This window comes from Castor canadensis, chromosome 15 (assembly GCF_047511655.1).
Source record: "Castor canadensis chromosome 15, mCasCan1.hap1v2, whole genome shotgun sequence".
NCBI classification, from domain to species: domain Eukaryota; kingdom Metazoa; phylum Chordata; class Mammalia; order Rodentia; family Castoridae; genus Castor; species Castor canadensis.
Genome location: NC_133400.1, coordinates 69387348 through 69410735, shown reverse-complemented (window position 1 = coordinate 69410735; position 23388 = coordinate 69387348). Strand labels below are relative to the sequence as shown.

The window sequence follows — 23388 nt, the reverse complement described above, 5'->3', positions numbered from 1 at the left end:
TTTGAGAGGGAGGGAAGAGACTGGAGTTTGAACTCCGGGCTTCACACTTGCAAAGCATACTGCTTGAGCCACAACTTCAGTCCTTCTTTTATTATTTTTAAGATAAGGTCTCGCTATCCCTAGACCAGGCTAGCCTCGACTACTATCCTCCTATTTATGTTTTTCTCTGTAGCGGGACAACAGGTGCTACCATACTTTTACAGACTTTTTACCCAGGGCTGGCCTGGAACTGCAGTCGTCCTGATCTCAGTCTTCCACATGGCTGGGATGAAAGATACACACCATTCATGCCCAGCTATTGTTTGGGATGAGATCTCAGGAGCTTTTTTGCCTGGGCTCACCTTGGACCAAGATCCTCCAGATCTCAGCCTTCCAAGTAGCTGGGATTATAGGTGGGAAGCACCTGGCTGTCTGTGAACTTTTTAAGTGTTCTGAAGGTTACACCTGAATATAAATTTAGTGTTTTTTTTTAAACACTATTTAGTTCAGCTGAGGATTTTTTCACCAAAATCAAAAGTTTTGGTGAAAAACAGTATGTTTATGTATTTTGAAGCAAAGTCCTTATCTTCTTCAGGACAGGTGATAGTTTGCAAATCATTATTTGAAGTACACGGGTTTAGTCCACACTAGTCTACTCTATGGAAGTGTCCATGGTCAGTTACCTTAAAGTCTCATTCTACCTTTCTGACCAATCTGATAACACCCATAAATTTGTGTAATTTAGGTAAGAGTTGGTGGAGAATGATTCTGAATTTGGCCTTTTGTGATTGGTTCCTAAAAGTTGGTTATAGATTACTTCACAAAGGTAGGGATCAAGAATTAACTCCCCACTGCTTTTAGAGCTCTTGACGCTCAGGGCTTGGTGTCCAGTACCCTCATTATTTTGAAATGTAAACACGAGAGTATAAACATACGGCAGAGTCTGTAGTGTTATTCCAATTACCCTCAAAATTATTATGGCATTTCCAGAGTCGGTGTGTTGATTTAATGCAAAAAATCTGTGTTTGGAAAGCAGAGCTTTTTGAGTCTTGTGCCGCTAATTAGTGTCATGTCCTATGGATAACTCATAAATTCAGCTTGTTTGGGGCAAGTCAGTGAGTAAGAGTTTATTTCCTCAAGCTTTAAAATTGTACTTGTCTGCACTGTTGTGAACCCAGAAGGATAGACTGCCATAGTATAGCACTATTTCATTTTAACCTAAAGCTCCTCTGAAAAACTAGTTAGAAGTTCAACTAAAAGAAAAGAGTTTTTACCAGATTTTCTGGGGCTGCCAATAAGGCACTTAACCGTTTTTACTTTTGGAGATTAGTTCTATGAAACTGGATTTTCAAATTTTTCTAATTAAATAACTGCAAGAGACCATATCTGAGAATTTTCGAAAGACCAGCTTTCGTTAGGAGAAAATTAATGATCTGGCTGTGTTTACATGAGACAAGGTTGTAGTTAATACCTGACCCACCTCATGAATGTTATTTTGTTTATTTTTGTGGTAGTAGGCCTTGTATTTGCTAGTCATGGGCTCTGCCACTTGAGCTACACCTATAACCCTCATCTCCTGAATTTTTAAAGGTGAAACAAATTCATGGCTTTAGAAAATGTTGATGTCTTTTTTCCATTAAGGAATAGCAAATACAGGTAGGCTCTTGTGTTATACTGTACTTGGTTGCTCTTGTGCCTTAGAATTTAGAACTGATGATCTCACATCGTATCAGTTAGCTGAGAATTGGTTACCCACCTCCCATACCACTGGGTTTCAGCAGTTAAAATGATAATGGGGAACTACTTAAATTCCTTCTAAAGTCAAGATGGCATTAATTTCACATTTTTCTTCCTGTGCCTCATAAACTAATATTTTTAATCTGCTTCAATTTTGATCTTTTATAAGGTTATACTTTGTTTAAAGGTTTTCATAGACATACAAGTGTTTCGAAATATATATGGAGATAATTAGATTCTAGATCAGGGTTACATATTTTTAATAAGCAATTTCACTTATATATGTTTTGAAAACTATTGATACTCTCAATACTTACTGTCAAGTGATTAAGAATAATTTCTAATTTTAAATGTGTATTTTTAAGCCTTTTGATTCTGCAGATGACTGGTCTGAGCACATTAGCTCTTCTGGGAAAAAATACTACTACAATTGTCGAACAGAAGTTTCACAGTGGGAAAAACCAAAAGAGTGGCTTGAAAGGTATTTGCTTTTAATGTAATTAATAATATTTCTTATTAATTCTACAGGCTAGCATCTCATGGCATTAAACATTCCAATTTTTCATTCCTTACAGTGAGATCTGTTCTTCCCTTCTGAATTTCAGTAACTGGCCCATTAACTATATTTTACATAATTTGTCTCTACTTTTTAAAAAATAAATAAATAAAGCAAGTCTTATTGGGTAACCATTACTGGGGTCTTGTGAGCAGTCAGTACATTTAACAAAATAATGTTTAATGAAATACAGGTATCATCTGCATATGTGGATCTTATAATAGAAATCTTTATAACCTCTGTACATGAGGTGCGGTTGGTTTTTTTTTTTTTGTTTTTGTTTTTTTACCTTGTATATAATTCATAATTGAGAATTCTCACTGTGGAGTTTGTAATATAAATAATTGGTATAGTTTTGCTGTCTGTGAGAAATATTAGTGTTGTGTTTGCTGTATGCCACCTCCCATATCAGTTAATTTACAGATCATGTTCAGCATTTTTCATAGACCATTGTGAGCATTTGGCTAAAGCAGGTACTGCAGAGACTCAAGCCCTCGATGTCATCTTTGAGTTTATTGTTTTACTTTTAGAGAACAGAGGCAAAAAGAAGCAAACAAGATGGCAGTTAATAGCTTCCCAAAAGATAGGGATTACCGAAGAGAGGTGATGCAAGCAACTGCCACTAGTGGGTTTGCCAGTGGAAGTAAGTATTAATTTTTTTTTCTTTGAAACATGATGATAGTTGATTCTTTCCTATCATTTATTTACTTGGTAAATTTATGTGTGTGTTTGTATATATGAAACATGCTTGGGTTCTTCTTATTTTGGATCTGTCTCCTCAATTTACACAAGTTAACTTCCTGAAAAGGGAAAGGAAGCACAGTAGAAAAGTATTTTATGAGTTTGTCACTCCTATAATGGCTGTGTGCAGTTGAATTGGTAAACACTAAGATTTCATGTTTTGAAGGATTCACTTTTATTTAAAAGGAAAAAGACATAAAGACCAATAGATGATCTGTTCTCCCTCAATTGTGTTCTGCTTTAAAGGTCACAAAATTTACTGGGTTTTAATCTAGTAATCCAGTCACAACTATGCCCAATAGTGACAGCAAAGTATCTACTGGCTTAACTGAAAAATTTACTTATCAGTGTATAGGTGGTTCTTGATTTAGGATTTTTTTGCTTTGTACTGGCATGAAAGAATATCCATTCTGTTTTTCATTTCCAGGATAGTGTTCAACAAATTACATGAGATATACAATATTTCATTATTGAAAAATACTTTGTTAGACAATTTTTATACATCTGTGTATTAAGCATGTGTCAGAGAGACAAGGGTAAGCTCTGGTTTTCCGTAGGTTATGTGTTATATGTATTTTAAACTTATATTTGTAACATACAGTAGGTTTATTGGGATGTAATCCCCGTCATAATTTGAGGAGAATCTGTATTTTGATGTTAATTTCACCATTATTATAGATCTATATTAGTCTAATGAGTTTTCATAAAATTATTTAAATGCTTACCATGGAAACTATTCTAGAACCTTTGTTTTACAGTGCTTTTGATCTATAAACCAAAATGTGAACACACCTTAATGTACTCTCATCATCAAATTTTGACGCAAGTGAGACTGTTTGAGTAGCATACATTTATGTTTAATTTATTACATAAATTTAAAGTTTCACTGAAGGTTTGTGGCTTCCCCAAATAAAATTTAAGTAACTTAGAGTTTTTGATTTAATTACGAGATTTTCACAAGAATTTTAAGATGGTGTGTTCTGGAAATTTTTAGCCTTAGGAGTTTGAATACTAAAGGTGTATTTTGGTCTTAGCAAGGGATAATTCTTTAATGGCAAAACCTATTTAGGAGAAACCGGTAAAATATAATTGTGTGTGACTGAATATTTAAAATATGTTACTTGGAATATTTAAGTTTTAAATTGATATTAGTGAAATTGTACCTCTTAGAAAATAGTGACTCAGCATATTGGAATTAGGAAATTAAAGAACATTGTATTTTAAGACTTTGAGACAGAAGGCTTGGGTTCTAGTCTCATTTTGCTTTTTGTCTTAAGTAACTGACTTTGTACGAGCAATTAAAAAAATGTGACAAAGGTTTTCCTCTTCAACTACACAAATAGCACCCAGTTATGGTCCATTGAGCAAATAGAGAAGGGGGCGGGCATAGAGCAGTGACAAATGGGTATAAAAATAACCTGTTTATAAATAAGGATATGAGTCGGAGGATCTAATGTTGTGTGCTTGCTAACTAGAGCATAGAGACAGGCAGCCCTAGACCCTGTAACGAGGCTTATGGTTCCCAAAGAAGAAAAAGAGCGAAGACTAGCATGTTTATTCTTTCTAAAATCTCTCCTATTTAAATCAGTCTTCTCTTCTGATAGAGTAAATGAGGCAAAAATTATGAGATCTAATTCAAGAAAATTGGTGGAGAAAGGAAAATCTTTTTTGTGTTACGTGGTAATCCCATGACCAGGAACATTTTGAGACATAATGCTTTTTTTCTGCATCCTTAAAAATGTGTGTAGAAATTACATGTGTGTATTTTGTGCCAAAAATGAGGTTATTTATTGTTTTAACCCATTCTTTTATTTAATAGTAATTGAGGGATAAGTTTCCATCTTAGTTTATAATTCCTTATTTGTTTTATTGCCTGTACTATATTCCGTGTTTGAATATTCATTTATTTATAAACAATTTGTTTCCCATGAATACTCAAGTGGTCTTAACATTTTCTTTTTGTCCACTGTCAACAAGGTTATGACTCCTATCTGCCCACTTACCTGAAGCTATATTCCTAGATACGCAAATGTTGAGTGAGTGGGTCTGTAACTGTGTTGAAATGTAGTCACGGATCAAGCCCTTTCTTGCTTGAGCTTTTAAGTTAGGATTGAGAACGGAACTGTGCTATATTGCTTTATTTTAAATTGGTCTACTAAGCCATAGATGTTGTGGTAGGTAGTAATAAAGTCATTGAGCCATGTAAGTGTTTAACATTGTCCAGAAAATGTTGGCTATGTTTTTCCTTATGTCCTGTCTTTTGATAGTTTATGGTGTAGTCTTAAAGCTTGTTCCTAACTAGCAATAAAAGGAACAAGAGTGGGATTGGGAAATTTTTATATGTAAAGTGATTATATCAGTGATGTCTACTACATCTGGAAAATTGCATGGCTAGAAATTTTAATTTGACACTAACTGCTACTGGATTGTTTTTTTTCTAATCCATGCCTTCTAGGGTGATTGCTCTTAAATTCAAAGAAACCTTAGTTGGGGTTTCTGATAGCACTAGTGACATTTTTGGATCGGTAATTGTTTAAGAAACTGTTGTAAACCTACCTACACCCAGTAGCAAGCCTTCCTTTCATGATACACAAAAATGTCCTAAGGGTAGAGGTGGTGCAAGTAGAATCACTTCTTTGTGTTGTATCTAAAGTTGTCAGTAGTAACAAACTGTTGCAGCTCCTAGCTTCCTGTAGTTCATACAATGTTGATGTCATTTACTTGATACATATTGACTGTAGCCACATTGTTAAGGAAGTTATAGTTCTGGGCGTTCAAGTGGTAGGTTTGGGTATAGTATTGTTCTTGCTACATCTGTCTTTAAAGGTTTCTGTATAGTAACATCCTCTTTGCATGAAGAACTGCCAGAATAAAGTTTTTAAAGTTTATGTCCATATAAGTTGATAGTTTACTGATGTGTCCAAACACAGATAGTTGTATTCTGTTGTGATGGTCCAATCTTTTTTTGTTAAAATTTTCAAAGATAATATGTATTATGTAACTTGCAACACTGAATTTAACATGTTAGGTAACTGTGAAGACTTGGGGCTTGGGGCAGTAACCCCAGTACTTTCTGTGAGGTTTGACATTGGGCAGTTGTGTAGTGGCAACTTTAAAACTGACTAAACAGTTTTGAAGTTCTTTTTTTCCTTCGTTTGTGTTGTCTTAATCTTTACAGAGGAGCTATGAATATAGCTATATAGCAGTATTCTACAGAGGGCATACTTTGGCAAAATTAGTCATATGTACTTTATTTAATATTAGGGCCTATCTGTACCTGGAGTTTAATTCCTTTGCTACTGAGATTAGAATAGAGACTCTCTGATAAATAATAAATTTGTTAACATTATACTTAAAATTTTTCTTTCATACTGTTCTGTTGAACATTTAAATGGTTGGCCCTGCTTGTTTCTGAGCTTATATTATTTTGTGCCATTAATTTGAAAGATCTGTTACTAATACAACCGCTGGTGATAGATTTTTCTGATTTATGCTGCAGATGAAGGATTTCTCTTTAGATAGCATATACATCATGATTTTATTACTCCTTATACTACAATGTTATTAAATATTAAATTTGTTTATTCAATACACAGTTCATCATAAGTTCAATTGTTTTAAAAAGATATCATTGAAGCCTTAGCATAAACTTACTTTAGAAAGCCTATTAATTAGCTACCTTAATATTAGAAATGTCAGGCTAATAAGGGTAATACTCCTCTGTAGTTGAACCACTGTAAGTAATTCATTTATTTTAAACACATTTAAATTTTTTATTTGAGTAAAATAACATGGTTTGTTTTTGAACTACAGTGTGGTTCTAAAGAATCCTAAGAAACCAATCTCCCACTTGAAATTTGAGAATAGAATAGTATTTATACTTAGTTAAAACTCCTCTTACAGCATTTTAATATTTATATTCCAGTGGTAAAACTGCAAACACTAACTGGGCTTGCAGTTTTTTAAAAAGAAACATAAGTACAAGTATGTTGCTAAATTAGCTGGTTTTAAAGACAGGATTCTAACCTAATCTTTTTTCTTCCCCCTTCTGTCATTCCAACATCTTTTTTTCCAACTGTGAACTAAAGTGGAAGACAAGCAGTCCAGTGATGCCAGTAGTTTGCTCCCACAGAATATTTTGTCTCAAACAAGCAGACACAATGACAGAGACTACAGACTGCCAAGAGCAGAGACTCACAGTAGCTCTACGCCAGTACAGCACCCCATCAAACCAGTGGTTCATCCAACTGCTACCCCAAGCACTGTTCCTTCTAGTCCATTTACGCTACAGTCTGATCACCAGCCAAAGAAATCATTTGATGCTAATGGAGCATCTTCTTTATCAAAACTGCCTACACCCACATCTTCTGTCCCTGCACAGAAAACAGAAAGAAAAGGTATGCAATTATTACTAGATGCTGCACGTGAACTGTAGTTTATGATATATTACATTATCTCCTGACTTAAATAAGATTTAATTATAAATTCTTTTTATGTCTTTTAGAATGTTACTACATAGACTTAGGTCCAGAGTTGGTCATATTTAGCTTTTTCTTTTGATATATAACTGTCAAGACTCAGAACTGTTTCTTGCCTTTGACTCTGGAGTCATGTACTTAATTTATAATATTTACCAGTGATGTAATAACTTTAAAAATCAAATAAGTATCCCATCATAAGCTCATGAAATGGTAATTTTTGTGTTAGTCTTTTTTTAATTCTCAGATGGAAAATTAAATTGAATATTCTAGCCATTTCATGTGTTAGTATGTAATCTTGATAGCTTAGTTTACAAGTTTTAATTTTCTGTTACTTAAAATTTGATGGCCGTACAGATACTTTAAAACTTACTATTTCTCTATAGCATATGTTTACTGGTTTTATTTGTGAATTAGAAAGCTTAAGTCATGAGGATCACATGGTAAAGGAGTGTTAGACCTTAAGTCTGAGGAGTACAGGTAAACATCACAACCCAAATTGTGTTGGTGACTCAGTGTTAATAACCATAGCATGTTCAAAAAAGTTAGAGAATTGTGGTAACAGCTACTTGAGAGGTGACATACAACATAAACAGTGTTATAAGTGTGTTTGCATAGGCCATTTACTTCATAGTGTGTTTTAAGAATATATGGAAATAACTGACATCATGCTCTGAGGGGAAAAAAGAATATAAGGAAATTAAAAGGCACACAGTAAGCAGATTATCCTGAGTAGACCCATTAGCAGACTGTCAGTAACTGTTCAGGAGTGTTTAGCTGTCCTGTGGGTTTAGGAGATGAGTCCTTAAGCCAAATCTATTGCTTGATCCATTGTTTCACATTGATTTAATTTGTTGACAAATTAAATAATGCAGTTTTTTTGCTTCTGATTTTCCCTTTGCTTCTATACACATTATTTAAATGTCCCTTGTTACTGTGACAATTTTGTGTTGCATATTACTAAACTATATGCTTTCACCATACAGTATAAAATATATCAATAGAAATGTTTATTCCAAAATCTGTTAAACATGGTTTATACCAAAATACATTGGTACACATCAGATTTACCCTGTTGAACAATTAAATTTCCTTACAAAATCCTCAAGAATTAAATTGGAATGCATTAATCTCTTTCCAAAGAATATTCTGGATTTTTTTTTTTTAGTTAAGATATTTTATTTGACTATTTGGTCATAGAAAAAGGTTACTTAAAAACCCTTACCAGTTTAAAAAAAAAAAAAGAAAAACCCTCTCAGCTTGGAGCAGCAGCCTCTGCCTCTAGTCCAAGTTACTGCAGGTTGAAGAGGAATTTGAGACTGACCTGATTAACATAGTAAAACCTCATCCCCCTACCCCCAATTAAAAAAAAAAAAAAAAAACCTATGGCCTTGTCCAAGTCTTCATTTCACCTTTGTGTACGTTTAACACTTTTTAGCTTTTTCCTCTTGGATTTTTTTTTTTCTCCTTGAGTTTTTGTGATTCTGTTCTTCTTTAGTTTTCCCAGTTCTGTTCTTTTCCTGTTCCTTTAGTATCATTCAGCCTTTTTTTCCTGTGTTTTGTTCTCTATCTTACTCTATCCTCTCTTTCTTGGTAGTCATTCTTTGTGTCTCATGCCCAAATCTTTAGTTCTACCTCACATTCCCTTGTATCCTTCTCTTTCATAAGTTCTTGGCATTTGTTACATTTCCTCAAATACAGTGTGTTTCCAATTTTACCCCTTCCCCACCGTTTATTCTTAGATTCTGTCAGTATTTGACAGCACTATCCCTCAAACCTTTCCTTGTTTTTCGACATTCTTACCTACCCACCCACCCTCTCTGTTACTCCCACCTTCCCTTTGCCATATTTTGTACTCTTTCTGTATCTCGTTTGTGTATATCCTTTCTCTTGTTGTCACTGTCATTATTGAAACTCAGCTCATTTCTCTGGAAAGAACTTGATTACTGCTATGCCTCTGTCTTAAGTAAGTCTGTCGTCTTAAAGTGGCATTATTATAAAATACTTAGATTGAATTTATCTCATTTCCTTGCTTAAATTTTTTACTGTTTTTCCCATTACACCAAAGGTTAAAATCCATATTTTCTAGTAAGATTATAGCAAATACTTGAAAATCTGGTTGCCATCTTGATTTCCATTCTTACATTCCCCATGTTTCTGTTGTTGTACACTTGTATATTCCTTAGAATATGTTACATTTTGAGCCTTTGAATTTAAAAAGGAAAAGGGGGGGGAGGTATTATTAGAAAATATTTGTATCTATTTTAGAAGTGAGGAGCCAGAAACTACAGTTCAAACATTGCTACATTGGAGGCAATGTTCATGTTCTCCCCCAAACCATGTGTTTGTACTAAAAGGCATCACAAATAATTATATCAATTTGGACATTTTAATTCAAAATTCCTGACAAATCACAGGTGACTCAAGTTTAAATTCCACAAATTGTGTTTGCTAAGCCAAATTTTCTACAGCAATTTTAAACTTACATGAAGAAATTTGACTGCCTTTGAATTGTTTGTTTTTATAGGGAAAATGTGCAGTCTTTTCAAGTGTTTCCCCTTGCAGTTTTACTTCCTTAAATAAATGGTAGAACAGTTTTCATGATTTCATATTATTGTCCAGTTAGTCTGAATTTGTGAAGTGTCCCTTAATTTCAAGTATGTTTGTTTCTCAGTGGACACACTGATATTTAAGTGAAGCTTGCTGTTGAATCTCCTAGTCAACATTGTGATTTTGTTTGTATTTTCCTTAACAGTTACATAATTTAGAACTGGGAATGCAGCTCAGTAGTAGATCACTTTGCATGCATGAGGTGTCCTGGGTTCTACGTGCAACACTGCATACAAACAAAATAATTAGATAATTTATGTTGGTTCAAATCAAGTTGGTCTGTTGACCTTAAGTGTTCATACTATGAGTAATAGTATCTTAAGGATGTTCGTGGGGGCACGCTGCAGTAAATAATATAAGAGCAGGATCTTTGGTTTTCTTTTCCTTATGTGCCTGCCTGTCCTTTGTGCTGTGTAAAATTGGTTGTAGATGGATAATCATTTGCAACACATTCATAGTAATGAATTTGTTGACGGTTATAGAAGCACATGCATTATTGGCCACGGTTTTTAAAATGTATTTGGAGAAAAGAGTGTAATACTCGTTATGCATCTAGCTAAATGGTCCCAGTGATAGATATAGATCTGTTTTATGCCAGTGTGTCATTTGAGAGAAAGAACTTAAGATATCTAAGTTCAAAGTTTGTGCTTGCTTGAGGGACAGAAGTGTAGAGAAACTATGAAGCTTTTTACTTTTGGAAGGAGCAATCTTGGTGTTAGATTAGGGTGAAACAAGTGACCAAACCCAGTACCCCATTTAAGTCTGGATCTGTTTATTCAAGTGACATTTGAGCTTTTCTTGGTGAGATTACTTTTGGATAATCATATCAAAGTAAAAGAGAAAACTGTTACACTAGAAAGTATAAAACTGATTTTTATCAGGTAGTACCCACTACTCTTAAAACTCCAATATTCCTTTTAGATTTGTGAAGTGACAAAACAGGCAAGAAATAAGGGTCCATATTCTTTGCTACAGCCAAATAAGTGTCATTGTCAGAATACTTTTTCATTTAGTAAAGTTAAGACTTAACCAACATAGGTAACTTTGAAAACAAAGTTGCCACAGAAGTAGACCTCCTATTCAGTGACTTCATGCTAGCTGCATGTGTTTTGGGGGGGTAGGGAGAAGGGAGACCAGTCCTTCATTAAGGTGTGAACTGAAGCTTCTCACCTGCTTTAGCATCTACCTCTTGAGCCATACCTCCAGTCCATTTTGCTGTGGTTATTTTAGAAATGAGGTCTCAAAAGCTATTTTCCCAGACTGGTCTTAAACACAGGACTACAGGTATGAGGCACTGGCACCCAGCTAAGACAAGTGTCTTTTATACCTGACATTGAAGTCCATTACATAGAGATGCCCAGTGATCTCTTAAAGCCCTGAGTTCAGGCCTCATTACAGCACACAAACACACACCCTCCCTCCAAGAAGGCCATTGACTGACTTGCTATAGTTGACCAGCCTCAGCCCTTAGTAGTTTGTTGTAAAAATACTTTTTGAGGTTACTAAATCTCCATGAAAAGTCAGAAAGATTGGCAAGAGTTAAGTCAATTATTTATTTAATAACTAAACATTAATTCAGGAATTTATTCATAGAAGTTTAACCACATTTAGTCATCTCTGCAAAGACGACATTTGAGCAGTGGGACAGGAGAAAACTTGATAAAATAATATTTAAAAACAATGCTTATAATTTGGGGTAAAGAAGATCTTAATTAAAACCCAGAATGTGTTTACCTTTTTAAAAGTTGATAGCCGTGCACACCTACCATGTACACCTAGCTACTCAGGAGGCAGAGATCAGGAAGACTAGTTCAGAGCCAGCTCAGGCAAATAGTTCATGAGACCCTATCTTGAAAGAACTCTTCACCAAAAAAAAAAAGGGGGGGTGGGGTGGGGCTGGTAAAGTGGTTCAAAGTGTATTCCGAGTTCAAACCCCAGTACTGTTAAAACAAAAAAAAAAGTTGATAAATTTCACAGTGTAAAAGCATTTAAAGCTTCTGTTTGTCATATAATACCAAGGCTGAAAGAAAACAAATTAGGAGGAAATGTTTTTGGAGAAATACAGTTGCTGGGAATGTGTAAGTTTATACTGCTAGTGTGGAGGTCATTTTAACTATCTGTAAGAAATTGAAAAATATGCCTATCTTTTGTATGCATTAGTGTGAAAAATATTTTCAGTTGAATAAAAATGAAAGTTGTAATACACTTACTTTGTGTTATAAAACATTACCAACATATTCATGTATATTTATAATGCATAGATGTTTTTGAAGAATGTGATTAACATTCATGATATATAATTAAAAGTAAATTAAAATGAAAGTTACAGATTTATAGGTGTTGCTACCTCATTACCTTGTTTTTCCTCTATTACACTTGCATACTTTTTCTTTTTTATCTGCTCCATGTCATCCTTGTAACACTAGTACTGTAACAGAGGAATAACAAACTGCCAGTCGTTTGGGTTCCACATGTTCACGTGCCTTGTTCAGTATAACCATACATGTCAAAACACCACAAGAAATTAATTGAAATGCAGTTATCACCAGTGTCTTTTTAAATCTGATATGTCACAAAAGTTACTTAACATACCAGAAAAATGGAGATTGGAAATAACTTTCAAATATGGTATGTGCTCACCAGAGTGGTTTGGAAGAGTGGTAAAACAGATTTCTGTTGTTTGGTTTTAGGTAGTTTTACTCCCCCTTCTGGCAAAGTTTGGAAATACATGTCGATCATTCATAATTAAAAGCACTAAGGATAGGAAAGTTGTTTTTATCTCTTAAAGCAGATAGTCACAGTTTAATAGCAGAGGATGACCTACTTATTTATGGTTCATATGAAAGAATTGGTTAGAGATCTGCAAGTTACTGAAGTGTCAATTGGGAAATAAAGTTTAAAGTACCTTACATAAAGAACAGTAGATATCCTTAAAAAGGTCATGGGCACATTGGATGCCCTTCTATTTTCAAAGACTGATCATGAAAAAACTATTTAAAGTAGCCAAGGTTTCTTAAATGCTTAGGTAATTTTATGCTGAAGGAATGAGAGTAGAATCTGATATTCTCCAGTTACAGTGACTTTGTAATGCAAAATATATTGTATTCTCTTATAAAATCATTTGTCTTTTACTGTTTTCAATGATCCATGTTTTCTATTTATATTCAGTTTAATATAAACCTGTGGACATTGTATTAAGTATATTGGCTTCCTCCTAACATTATTTATAGCTTAAATGGTTTTAGAAAATTGGAACTTTTAATTAAAGTTAGATACATGTCAAAAGCACAATCATGGTTAATTTGTATATGGAAAAAAAAAGTGGTTGACCTTTTAAATAGTTCTAAGAAAGTGAATTTGTCTCTGAACTATATAGTATTAGTTTTAAGAATATAGCACAAAGTGAACTATTCATTAACTTCTTTGACAGTTAGTTGGTGAAGATCCAAGACTTTCCTCCCCAGCATCATTGCTTTTGAGGTCAATGAAATAGAATGGCCTGCAAGTTGAGAGAGAATATGTTTAACATGATTGTGCACCAGTATTGGAGAATCGGGGATCCAGTCAACTAGTACACTGATGCCATTTTGATGCGGAGTCCCATTTTATACCAGGACTATTGAGTTAAATATAACAATTCCTCTCCTGATGGAGCTTATGTTCAAGTAGAACATTATTGTAATGTTGTAATTATTGTAATGCTGGGTAATATAATAGATCTTTGTTAGGGCACTGTATAAAAGGGGGCATACCTGACCAGTGCTTTAAATATAAACCTTTCTTTGATAGCATTTATTTACTTACTTATGTGGTACTAGGGTTTGATCTCGGAAATTTTTGCTTCCTTGGCAGGCACTCTACCACTTGAGCAACGCCTCCAGCCCTTTTTGCTTTGGTTATTTGAGAGACAGGGCCTCACTTTTAGATCACAGCTCTCCGATTTTAGGCTTCCCACTGATGCTGTGATGATACTTTCTGCTGTTGAGATGGGGTCTTGCAAACTTTTTTGCCCCTCACTGGCTCACATTCGTCATCCTCCTGATTTTAGCCTCCCTTGTAACTTGGGAAGACAGGTGCATGCCATCATGCCCAGTTATTGGTATAAATGGAGGTTTCAAGAATTTTTACCTGGGCTGGCCTCGAATTGCGATCCTCCTGATGTCAGTCTCCCACGTATCTACTATTACAGGCATGAACCACTAATGCTCGGCTGACCTTTGTAATGACACAAGGAAGACTTCTCAGACTAGGAAAAAGTAAGAGTTTTTTATACAGGTACAAGTATAAAGTTGGAGGTACAGCAGAAATCCAGATTTAACAACAGAAACAAGAGCCTAATTTCAAAGAGATTTAAAAATTAATTTAGTTTTTCATGCAGTAAATAACAATGTTTCATTCTGAATATTAACCAAGATGCACCCCTTCCCCCAGGACGGGGGCTAGTGTGTAGCTCAATAGTAAAGCACCTGCCTAGCAAGTGCAGAGCTGAGTTCAGTCCCAAGTACTGCAAAAAGAAAGAATGAAAGATACAAACTGCATGTTAAAAGAACCATGCCAGAGGTGGTGAAGCACATCTGCAAGCTCAGCACTTGGAGGTTAAGGCAGGTGATTTTTTTGAGTTTGAGGCCAGCCTGGGCTAAATAGGGAAACCCTGCCTCTTTTCCACCTCCTTCCCCCAAATAACCTTCAAGGGGTATGATACGAAGAAATCTGCAAATAAAAGTTACATTTCCCTCTTAAAATACAGTAGCTGACAGCAGATCTTTCATTGGGAAAAATTTTATTTCATTGAAGTTTGTTTATATTTGTCTATAAATCCATACATTCAAAACTAGAAATAAATGATAAGCCACCTGTCAGGCTCAAGGACCTTGTGTTGAAATGTACGCTTTATAAAAATGGAGATATCTTAAGCCTTCTGAATTGATCACTGTTAATCATCATGTCTTTGGAATGTACTTAAAGCAGCTGTAAGATCTATACTTGAGAGCTTTTATTTTTAGGTCTTTGACAATGACAGTAGTGTCTTAGAGAGACTGATAAGGGAATCCTTATTCAATAAGCTTGCAGGTAATTGCCAGCTTCTCTGGGACTATGAAGGTTAGTGAATGTTTAATTTCAAGATTTTATTGCAAATTCTAGTAAAATAATTATTACTCAAATGCCATTCTCCAGAAACTTACACATGATTTCATAACAACAGTCTTTAAATTCAGTCATATGACATACATACAGTCTTAAAAATTTGAAGGAAATGGGTACATATGGAAATTGCTTTAACAAATGTTCATATTTAGTCTTTTAATCAATACTGTAAGAGAATATACCTGAACATCATGCATAGTCTAGCCTGACTGTTGTCACGTTGAGGTCCATGTTTCTAATACTCTTTCCTACATTGAAGTCATTCTATTAATAAAATTCCATGATATGAAAATACCAGTTTGTCTTCATTTTCTTGTTGGTAGACCTTCGAATTACTTTTAGTTTTTAGGCCAAAATAATCATACACCACGCTGTTAAGATAATTGTATGTTTCTCTTGATTTATATGTATGTGTCTATGTCAGAGTTTCTCTGAGGGTATAAATCTATGAGCATTTACTGGGTGATGAAGTGTGTTTATCCTCACCCTTTCTAGATGATACCAAATTATATTCCAGTGTGGCTGTATCAGTTAAGTTTTCACCAGAAGTTTTAAGACATCTAGTCTTCATTATTCTTTGTGAACATTTAGAATTGTCATACTTAAATTTTTGCCAAGAAGGTGAGTCTAAATGGATTTTTCTGCTTTATTTTACATTTTTTAGTTACTAATGAAGTTAAGCATCTTTTGTAGTTGGTTTAGTATTTCTTAGTTTTGTTTTTTAAAGCCATCCAGTTTCTTCTGTGAAACATCTATTGTATGTTTTTGATTGTAGGAACTCTTTGAACTATTCATTCAGATTGATAATGCTTTGGGCTTTTTTGATTTTTATAATTGTGAAAATCTTCCTAAGGTCAAAGACATCTTTCCTGTAGTAGCATTAAAGAGTTAAATAAATGTACAAAAGTTAAATCGATAGTAATTTGGTTTTTATTTATCTGGGAAGGCATGTGCTGTCCTCCTGGCTATATGTTCATTTTGTTCAGGAACTTACAGAATCTTCAGGATTTATAATATCAGTTTGTCAAATGCTATTAGGGCTTTGATTGCAATTGCATTGAAAGTAATATAAATAAATTGAAGTTGCCGCTTTCCATGAATGTTTATATATCTTTTATTTCTAAATAATATGAAGTGCAGGAATTTTGTTGGATTCTGCCATTAAAAGGGTCTTTTTTAGTGGTAAGACTCTGTACTGTGTACTTCTGAAACTCAGATTACTATATAATGCATGAAAGTTTTAAAATATTGACCACATCCTCAACTTATGACCTTCAGTGGTGTCTGTCCTGGTAAGATACTAAGGCTTAAAACAAGTTATATAATCTTTCTTGTTCATTTCTCACCAATGAATGGGAATATTAAAAATGGCTACCTCGCATATTTTTAAGGTTCAAAAGAGATTATTTCTATTAGGTACCTAATGTATAGAAGATGTTACCGTGATTTTTGTTTAGATTCCTACATTGAGGTAATGGTTTGAGCCTTATTATCTCCTTTTTATTTAGAATCTACATCAGGAGACAAATCGGTATCACATTCTTGCACAACTCCTTCCACTTCTTCTGCTTCTGGACTGAATCCCACGTCTGCCCCTCCAACATCTGCTTCAGCAGTACCTGTTTCTCCTGTTCCACAGTCACCAATACCTCCATTACTTCAAGACCCAAATCTTCTCAGACAGTTGCTTCCTGCTTTGCAAGCCACGTTACAGCTTAATAATTCTAATGTGGACATATCCAAAATAAATGAAGGTAAACTTCATACTAACAGTTTTTTTTAAATGCAGTTTCATTATACAAAATTAATTTTTATATAATTCACAGCTTAGGAATGATTTTGTTTCCTTAAGTAGAATTGATGTAAAGAGGATTTATTAAATCCTCTTTTTCACATACATTTCTTTTGGATTTTTGTTTTACTTTATTTTCTTTAGGCAGAGTCTCACTATGTAGCTCAGACTCGTCTCAAAATAAAGATCTTGTTGCCTTAGCCTTCTAACAGCTGCACCACAGTAAACCTGTATGTAAATAATTACCTTGAGATTTTAAAATACACGAATAACTAGATGATTTAGAATTCAGGTAGTTATTTAAAGTGTTCAGGCAGTTACCTCAAAAAAGTCTGAACAAAAATGCCTGTGGTTTTAATTTGGAAACCATTCAGATTTAGACATTAAAGCCTAAGAGCTCTGCAAAATTTTCTGGATAGAATAATCAAATTCTCTTTGTGTACATTTTTGCATAGTAAATTTATTATTAAGTGGCTTAATTTTTTGTCCTAAAAGTAGAGCTGTCTTAGGCTAGTTGGTTTTCTTTTCAGGGGAGGGGACTACTAGAGTTTGAACTCAAGGCCTTGTGCTTAGTAGGCCAGGTACTCTACCACCAGAGCCATGCCCTCAGTCCTAGTTTTCTTATTATACTTAACTTTTTTGTATTTTTATTTTATTATGTAAGAAAACTAGCAGTTCTTTGGTTTGGTATGTAAACATGTTATTTAAACAGTTTGAGGAAACAATTACATAAGGATATGTCAATAATAAAAGATCTTATGCAGCAGAAATACAGGCTATTTCTAAGTGCTGGCTTTGTTATATCCATTTTTTAAAGATTGTTGAGATGGATATTGATATGTAGGGTTTGAGTAGTCAACTCATCTAAGAAAGCAGTCGCATGAAATAGCCATTTGTCTAGTAAATTCCAAATATTCTGAGCATTTTACAGATGGACTCTTGGCATAATCAGAAGTTCTAGTGTACACTCCAGTGATTTGAAAAAAATACGATAAATTTCATAATGTAAAGGAAAATACTGGCTTAACTTTATTGTGAACCCTTTAAGTTTCTTTTTTTCTACCTCAGATCATTCACATCTTTAGTTAGGCCCATTATATTATTTCTGTCTTCTACTCTCTTACTTTGAAAGTTCCTGTTGGGAACACTTGTGTTTTTCCTTGGTTCTCTTTGAGTTCCAGGCTGTTTCTAATGCCTATTGTTCTTTGGTTTCATGTGAACTTAGGAAATAATGTGTTTCTAGTTCTTACAGCGGCTGTGACACAAGCTTCACTACAGTCTATAATTCATAAGTTTCTTACTGCTGGACCATCTGCTTTCAACATAACATCTCTGATTTCTCAGGCTGCTCAGCTGTCTACACAAGGTATTCATTCCAATCATTAGCTGTGTCTAACATTGAATCTTTGTTTTGTTTTGGAATTTAAGGGAAAGTTTTTTTTGTTCTGGTTTTGTGTTTGAAGATATTAGTTACAACATTAATTTTATATTTGGTTTTTGTAGATTTGGTATTTACTGTATTATTACCCATCTTTTAAATGTTCCAAGCTTTGACATTTATCTTAAGGTGTTGCCATCAAATCTGTAATACCAGTATCTATTGAATTCAGAATTTAATTTGATAATAAGATTAATTCACTTCACAGCTGAAAGTAAACCATGGTATAACCTCAGTCTTTGTGAAACATTACATTTATTTGAAGAATTGAAGTTTGGTTCAGGTTAATGTTTGCTTATATTTGGAGTATAGGGTGCAGAAATGCTCACGTCCTGCCTTGAATTAGCTATTCCTCTTCTCCTAGAAGGAATCCTAATGGAGAGAAACACACAGGAGTAAAAGGGTCACATTATCAGAAAGCTGATAAAATAGGAATGCCTTGTCTGGAATGAAAATATAAGACACTTAGTCAATGTGGTGTCCAGTGAGGGTGTCACATTTTGATTTATTCAGATGAGTGTTCTTTGGGGAATATGGGGTGTGTAGAGTGATGCAGAAATCTTCATCAAATATATTACAAATTTGAAAGTAATTACTTCACCCTTTTACAGCCCAGTCATCAAATCAGTCTCCTATGTCTTTAACGTCTGATGCTTCATCCCCAAGATCCTATGTGTCTCCAAGAATAAGCACACCTCAGACTAACACAGTCCCTATCAAACCTTTGATTAGTACTCCTCCCGTTTCATCACAGCCAAAGGTATGTCACCTTTGAGGGGAATTTGGAAAAGAAATTACTTACTAGGCTTTTGGATTATTTTTGGAAAATTCATACTTCAGAATTGGCACCTCTGGGAATTGAGGTGGTGATGGAATAAGTGACAGAAGATTGATATCGACTGCAGTGGGGGGAACTTGAATCTGTGCTGATTTCACACTCTTTATGATTCTGTTCTCTCCTGACTTTAGGATTTGTGAGATGTATAGAGCTGAATAGATGGGATATACTGAGTATATAATATTTGTAGAATTTTTAGAATCTAAAACATAAGTCTAGTTTTATAGTAACATCAGAATTTGAAACAGGTCTTTTTGAAATACTGTTCCCTGTGTTTATCGAAACAATCTTAACCCAGAAAATTGCTCATCTATTCTTACTGAACTGCGAACAGGACTTCAACAATATTACAATCAAATTTTGTACCACATTTCAGTCTTGACCACAATTCATGAGTGAATACCAATTGTACTCATTCTATTTTTTTAATATATCCTTCAGTAAAACATTGAGAAGTTTAGAGTTCACTACATATTTAAGTTGTGATTTTGTTTTTTGGTTTTTTTTTTTTTTAACTCTTGATAAATACAGGGAGAAATTTTTTAAGTAGTTGTAAAACAATGGGCTACTTCACACTTAATGCCAAAGAATTCTTTATCAAATAAAATCCTAAGCAGAAGCATAAAAATAAAAATGGATTGAAACTGATCTTGAACATGGTAGTAGGTCAGCCTGTTTGGTCTTGTAGTTGTTCATCTCTTACAGCAATTGATCATGGGTTTTTAGAATCTAGATTGATTAATGTAAATTCCCAGTAAATCTTTTAAATTTTCTCTGAGCATAGCAGAACTATCCAAATTAGTTTGTGGGCTTTTTTTTTTTTTTTTTTTTAAAGATCATAAGCTGCTGGGCAATTCTGGCTCCTTGGGAGGCTGGGATCAGAAGAATTGTGGTTTGAGAACAGCCTGGGCAAAAAAGTTAGCATGACCCCAATCTCAACCAATAAGCTGTATGTAGTGGCTCTTACTTGTGGTTCTAGCTACAAGATTGTGGTCTGAGACTGGCCTGGGCAGAAAAGTTAGATCCTATCTGAAAAGAAAAAAGAAACTAAAGCAAAAACATCTGGCGTCTGCCTAGCAAGCGCAAGGCCCTGAGTTTAAACTCCAGTATTGCCAAAAATAATTCGTTTCTTTATTTTGCTTTATTCTTATTGCGAAATGAGGTATCTCTGCCTGACAATTTATTCCCAATTTGGTACATTTTTTTTCTTTCTTTGATTTTGTTAATACTTTAATAAGACCCCTTTGGGGATAAAAGTGACAGTATAGGACTGAATTTTCCAACATAAAAGGACTGGTGACTTCTCAAATTCACACAGTGATTTAGCTTCAGTGTGCTATTTGTATTATAGTACAAACAGATCACTCAATAAATAGTTGTTTATTTCTCATTAACAAAAACACAAAAGGAGGCTTGTCAATTGAAGGAAGATTTTTGCTCTAAGAGAATTATTAATCATCCAGAACAAAATTCCTGCAGCTTAGGGTACAATTGATTATAAAATGTACAAGTAACAGTAAGCCAAGAGTAATAAATACATCATATTAAAAAGAAAACTGTGCTTAAAATTTTAGAGAACTAATTTCTTCTGCTTTGTTAGTAATGTATTTTTATATGGCCTTAGGCCATTTTACTAAAAAAACTAGGTCAGTGTTCAAAATTTGACTTATCTTCTTGCTGTGTGCCTTTGGCAAGTTCTTTGATTCCATGAAAACTTCAGATTTCAATGTGCTTAAGATTATATACTGCATTTCAAGAGAAAGGTGTAGATTGTATTTGGGAACCTAACCAAAATTTACATAATTAATCTTATATCACTAATCTTACTAAGCAAAGTTAAGACAACTCTGTTACCTGAATCACTGGAGAATGGCACCAATAGGAGAATGTCTGCTTTTCTCTAGTTTCTTTGATATTTGTGTTAATAGAAGCCCATCTCACCAGCTTTTGACATTTCAGGTTAGTACTCCGGTAGTTAAACAAGGACCAGTTTCACAATCGGCCACGCAGCAGCCTGTGACTGCTGACAAGCAGCAAGGTCATGAACCTGTCTCTCCTCGAAGTCTTCAGCGCTCAAGGTAAGTTGATGTTGTATGTTGAGACTACATTATTTTCTTTTAATATGGCATGCTGCACTGTTTGAATATTATTAATATGCATGCGTAATAGAGCCTAATGTTGGAAGAATCCACATGTAACCTTATTTGTTAACAAAATTTTCAAAGACAGATGGTACATACAACAAGTAGATTATCTCTAGTAGCAGAGCCTAGATAGTGACTCTTCTTTACAATTTTACTTACACTAATGTATTGTACTAAGAATATGTGATGTTGTACAAAGAAGCATATGATTTTGCATTTTATTTGTTGGTGCCACATAACTTTTTAACCTCTTCTTAGCAATTTTGATTTGAGCATATGGATAAAACCAAAAGTCTCACTTGGGTTGATGTTTCCCAGCTTGGGGTATCAGGATTTCCTAATAGCTTCACTCTTATAGGATTGCTTTTCATATAGCCCTATATTGTGGTTTTTACCTTTTTTGTTCATTAACCATATAGTTTTAAATAAAATTTGTTGAATTTTCATTTGACTGATTTTCCTAGTTTTATTTCATTCAAGAGGTGGCAAAGTAATTCAACTGTTGTTTTTATTGTTGTTTTCTGAACAAGCATTTCAGAACTTACACATCCAAATGAGAGTTGTGTTCCCTTCAAAATAATCACCTTGGGAAGCTGTCTCCTTCAGCAATGTTGCCATTGCCCAGAACATTTTTGGGAAATACTTCTTTTAAATTGTCTTTAGAGGCTGCAGTATTATTTTAAATATCCTCAGTGATGAAAACTCTTCATCCTTTGGAAGCTTTAGTTTTTGGAAATAACTGAAATTCATTCAGAGCCAAGTCTGGTGAAGCAGGTAGGAAATCAACTTGGGTGATTAAAATTTTGGTTCTCACCACCACATATTCCAAACCATTCAGTTTTAAAAGAAGATAAGCAATCTGAGTGTAATTTTTTTTTGTCTTGTTTTGCCACTGTGCTATCCAATAAAATGTCAGTGTTTGGCTTTACAGTATTGTACTCTCTAGTTGAACAGTTAAAAAAAACCCTTTATCTAGATCAACATTCGGATGTGTCCTATATCTACAGCTATTACATGTGACTATTTATTGATAAATGTTTGTGGTATATACAGCCAACAGGTTCTGCCATCAAATTTAGAGAGTACAGTTCTTTTAAATTTAATTTCAGTGATTATGTTAAAAGGGCTCTCTTTCCCTAAAAGTGTATTGAGGTATATATGATAAAAATATACTTAGGATTGGTGATTCTATTTATTTGGTATTCAAATAAGATTTTTCTTAGGAATTTGGATATCTTTAAATTAATAGACAAATATTAAGAGACATTTTCTAGGTTATCTAGAAACTGTTTAAACACACTATACATTCAAGTCTGTTTTCTCTTCCAGTAGCCAGAGAAGTCCATCACCTGGTCCAAATCATACTTCTAGTAGTAATGCATCAAATGCAACAGTTGTACCACAGAATTCATCTGTCCGACCTACGTGCTCATTAACACCTACGCTAGCAGCACATTTCAATGAAAATCTGATAAAACACGTTCAAGGATGGCCCGCAGATCATGCAGAGAAGCAGGTATGTTTGATTCATGGCAAATTGCCATTGAGTGAGTAGCAAAAATTTCTATAATCCTACTTGTAGGAAATCTCATTCAGGCTCTGGAATTGAGTTGTATTAATTGTGTTATAAAATATTTGAGTACTTTATGAATGATCTGTGGTTTCACAAAATATTATATAACATAATTTTGATACACTATAACAGAGTAATCAGCATTTAGTTCTGTGCTTAAGTGCCTTGTGTTTTTGCTGCTGTTACTAAAGTTGTTAAGCAGTGTAGATAATGAGTTTTCTCATTTTACCATTTCAGCCCCTAAAAACAAATAGGATATCCCAGTGATATCCGGTGATGTGACTCAACGCCAGTCTGCTTTTTCCACTTAGTCACTCTTAATAGTATCAGGATCTGTTAGAACTATGAACCTTTTCT

At 34.2% G+C, this 23388-nt stretch overlaps 1 protein-coding gene across 8 annotated transcripts in view; it reads left to right on the top strand.

Annotated features, from left to right (window-relative positions):
- The window catches only part of Wac (WW domain containing adaptor with coiled-coil), a 68615-nt gene that overhangs the window by 39372 nt on the left and 5855 nt on the right, over window positions 1-23388 (top strand). For 5 of the 8 annotated variants that reach the window (XM_020180864.2, XM_074056416.1, XM_074056417.1 and 2 more), the window contains exons 5-12: window positions 2082-2197; window positions 2803-2915; window positions 7102-7410; window positions 16755-17000; window positions 18282-18404; window positions 19088-19236; window positions 21274-21392; window positions 22788-22974. In XM_020180864.2, coding sequence (XP_020036453.1) covers window positions 2082-2197; window positions 2803-2915; window positions 7102-7410; window positions 16755-17000; window positions 18282-18404; window positions 19088-19236; window positions 21274-21392; window positions 22788-22974 — 1362 coding nt within the window. The remainder of the gene's footprint in view (window positions 1-2081; window positions 2198-2802; window positions 2916-7101; window positions 7411-16754; window positions 17001-18281; window positions 18405-19087; window positions 19237-21273; window positions 21393-22787; window positions 22975-23388) is intronic. The other 3 variants (XM_074056419.1, XM_074056418.1, XM_074056415.1) reach the window with 2 other exon arrangements.